Here is a 3,422-nt window from a genome sequence, read left to right as displayed (position 1 = left end):
TGAACCGTCCTCGTTCATAGTAGATGATGCAGTGACCTTCACTAGATACTGAAATTAAGCGAGGATACAAGCAGTTTTCTGTTCCTTCCAGGGCTCTCAGCAAATCTCCAGTAATTGTGTGTACCAGACAAGGACCTTCTGTATATGAAAACATCATATATCATACATTTGCTGCTTATACAAACGATATACGTTGTGCACAAAGGCAACACATAATACACATTTATATCATGTTAGTCCTGCTTAGATATAAGAAGATGAAATGTTTGCTTAAAGAATTTAAAATACACAACAAAAAAGGAAATGCAAGAGCTAGGATATTTAGGAGACCACACTATAACTGCATTACTCCAGAGATATTCTAATATGAGATTTTAATGTCTTTTTTTTTTTACTGCTGACAAAAGAAAAAAATCAGCTATGAAATCTACAGTGTATGTTTTAAGATGCCAAAGTAGACTACTTCTATTTCAAGATCTATGCAAAAACCTCTTTTGAAAGTTAGATCTGTGTTCCTACTAAGAAAAAGAGTCTCTTCTGTGATAAATGTAATGAGTCACAGTAAATACTAAATGTTTTCTTTTATGAATCACAGGATACTCCTGGACAGCACAGTAATCTCTTCCTTATACAACTGGCTCAGGACCCTGAAAGTAAATTCATACTGGCAGACTCGGCTACCTCACATTAAGCCCTTCTAACTTCTCTGAAATTCATACAGGAGCTGGGTTTGCCCAGGTAGAATGAATCACAGCATCAGTGCATTCACCTGCGAGCTCTCTGCCACGGGTTTTTGTCTGTGTTTGCATAAAGCCTTATGCAGAGAGACCTCAAGCCTGACTGGACCCTTGGGATACGACTGCAATGGGATTAATTTATTTTCTCAAACAGTTGAGTTTCAGCTTTGGAAACACTGAAGTGGCAAAATGTTCTAAGACATGATGCCTCCACCTTTAAAATAATTACCATGTTAGATTTAAAAAATAAAGAAGTGTAATACCTTCATAGCTGAGTGGTCATGGACAAGAAAAGGCACAAAGACCTGACTTAGGAGGCTACTGTAAAGACATACAGACTGACCGCTCTCTTTTGGGTTTGTTGGATAAGAACGTGCAAACATCAACCTGACACACAGGATTTTCCTCAGAGGAGTCCTATATGTGCTGTCTTCCTGCCTCAGCAGGTTCTCGAGTGCTGTGCGTGTTATCGCAGTGCCACAGCCAGCTCCGGAGGGACAGCCTCCCCACGAGGGAGCACAGGCAGCACGCAGGCAGGACAGCAGAGCAATGCAGCAGTGCCTTGAAATGCAAGCTGAGAAACAGGAAAGGGCTTGGAAAGGATAGAAACTGAAGAAGAAGCTTTAAAACAGGCATCTGCTGGAAACCAGCAATAAAAAAGGGATTTTCTCTCTGTATTTATATGGCATATAGTATGAAAAGGAAGAAAATGAGAAGAGTAACTCAGGGGACTGACTGGGCCTCTGTTTCTCTTGGTCAGTTATAAGCATATTCTGGATTTGATGTAAAAGTCTTTGGTCCTCAAGCCACCTTTATCTCTAAAAATACCTAAGTTACCAAAGCACCATATACTTAATGTAGCAGAAGATAACTGAGTACAGATTCCAGCTATTTTAAGAAAAGGAAATGTTTGAAAAGATGGAAAGGGTACACTATTAAGGTAGTAAATGTGTATAAGGCTGCCTTAAAAGATAAGAAATAGCAATGCTGCAAGAAAAAACTTTAGGTTCAGCATCATTGTACATTTTTTCATGTGTCTTGACTTTGCCTACGACTGTTATGTAGTACGTCATTACGAGAGTTAATGACCCATTAGGATTTCCTGCTAAAAATGCCTTTACTCAGAAGTTTCACACCCCGCTTTGAAAATAAATGTTGAGCTTCAAGGCAGTATAAAAGATGATAACCCAGGAGTTCAGCTGTGAGCAAAACTGCACAGAACAAGCACCACATCCTTCTTACCCTCAGAAGTAGCAAACTTTTTATAAAGGAGTACAAGAATGTCTACGGGCATGGACATTGCTCTAGTCAGAGAAAGCAAGCAGCTAGATGAGGATGTAGGAGTGAAGTGGAAATGAGATGGGGGGATATATAAGGAAGAAGAACCTTAAGAAAGGACAAGGGTAATAAAAAAAGGAACTAAAAAGGGAGAAGAGATAATGTAGCACAAAAGAAAGTAAAAGCGAAGGAGGAGGAGAGGGAGGCAAATAGGAAAGGAAAAGAGAAAAAGACATGCAGTTTGCAAAATTAAGAAAAGAAGCTGAATGAGAGAGGGCAGTGGGGAAAGAAAAGTGGACATGGAGTTAAGGGGAAAAGGAGAAGGTGGGCAGAACAAGTGAAATAGAATAAATAAAGGAGAAACAGAATAAGGAAAATGAAGCACACACTCATTAAGGCAGGTACTTTATTCACATTAATTACGAGTTATACAGGAGACTGCTGCAGGTTTGGAAAGGTATTTTGAACATTTGTATTAGAAATGACTGGATACTCTGGATTCCATAGATAAGTAACAAGGAGAAAGTGTGAACAGGTGGCTCAAAAAGTTTAATAGAAAAAAGGTGACAACAAACGTGCAAACGTCTCATCATTTGGACCCCACTACCAAAAAAGAAAACCTACTGGAAGAAATGCTGTCCACAGATCTAAACCCAAGTAAAATGGCCCTGCTTCCTTCACCCAGGAGACTGAGGTCAGTCCTACAAACCGCTATTCAATTCAGATCAGGGTGGAGAACTTAGAGCTGGCCCTCCCCTAAATACAGGTCTCTATCAACAGGTTTCTTCAAAATCAGCAGATGTCATTATGAACTACTGTATAAATTTTTATCAACTACTCTTCCAGATCTGGGGGGAACAGTAGCACAGGCTGGCAATTGGAAGGAAAAAATCAACCTGATTTGTGTCTAAACATTGTATGTCCAGAGCATAAGTATGCAATGTTCAGAGTAAGCTGTTGTGGATTCCCCCAGAAGTACAACACATTTTAGTAGAGGTGACTTTGGATAATTAAAGCATATGTGGCTTGAGGGAAGACTGAGAAATACCACTAAAAGAGACCCTAAAATGTTAAGACTTAAATCATAAAAACATTTCTGACCTTTAGCACCACTGATAACGAGTCCCAGCTCTGCACAGACCGACACGCAGACAACTTCATGGTCATGACCAGTTAGAACAGCGCGAGGAGCTGGATAATCACCTGTTAAAAGAAAAGAAAAAAAAAAGATTAAAAAGGAAACAACAGAGACAAACCAGACATGTTTTATCGACAAAAGAACTTTGCTGTAATCTGCCTTAAATCAGTAAGCATCAGAGAGGTTGGGTGTGCTGAAATATCTCATATTTAGCTTTCTGAGAAAAATACATTCAGATATGGATGTATTCAATGGATGCATTGAGTGCA

At 39.4% G+C, this 3,422-nt stretch overlaps 1 protein-coding gene across 1 annotated transcript in view; it reads right to left on the bottom strand.

The window, feature by feature from the left end:
* Positions 1-3,218, bottom strand: part of LOC104513859 (neurobeachin-like) — a gene marked incomplete at its 5' end in the record, with an annotated part of 8,089 nt that extends 4,871 nt beyond the window's left edge. The window contains one exon of the mRNA XM_010157355.1: positions 3,117-3,218. Within this exon, the coding sequence (XP_010155657.1) occupies positions 3,117-3,218 (102 nt within the window). The remainder of the gene's footprint in view (positions 1-3,116) is intronic.
* Between the last annotated feature and the right edge of the window lie 204 nt (positions 3,219-3,422).

Source organism: Eurypyga helias, unplaced genomic scaffold (genome assembly GCF_000690775.1).
Source record: "Eurypyga helias isolate BGI_N326 unplaced genomic scaffold, ASM69077v1 scaffold1608, whole genome shotgun sequence".
NCBI lineage: Eukaryota > Metazoa > Chordata > Aves > Eurypygiformes > Eurypygidae > Eurypyga > Eurypyga helias.
This window is presented reverse-complemented; position numbering and strand designations above follow the sequence as displayed.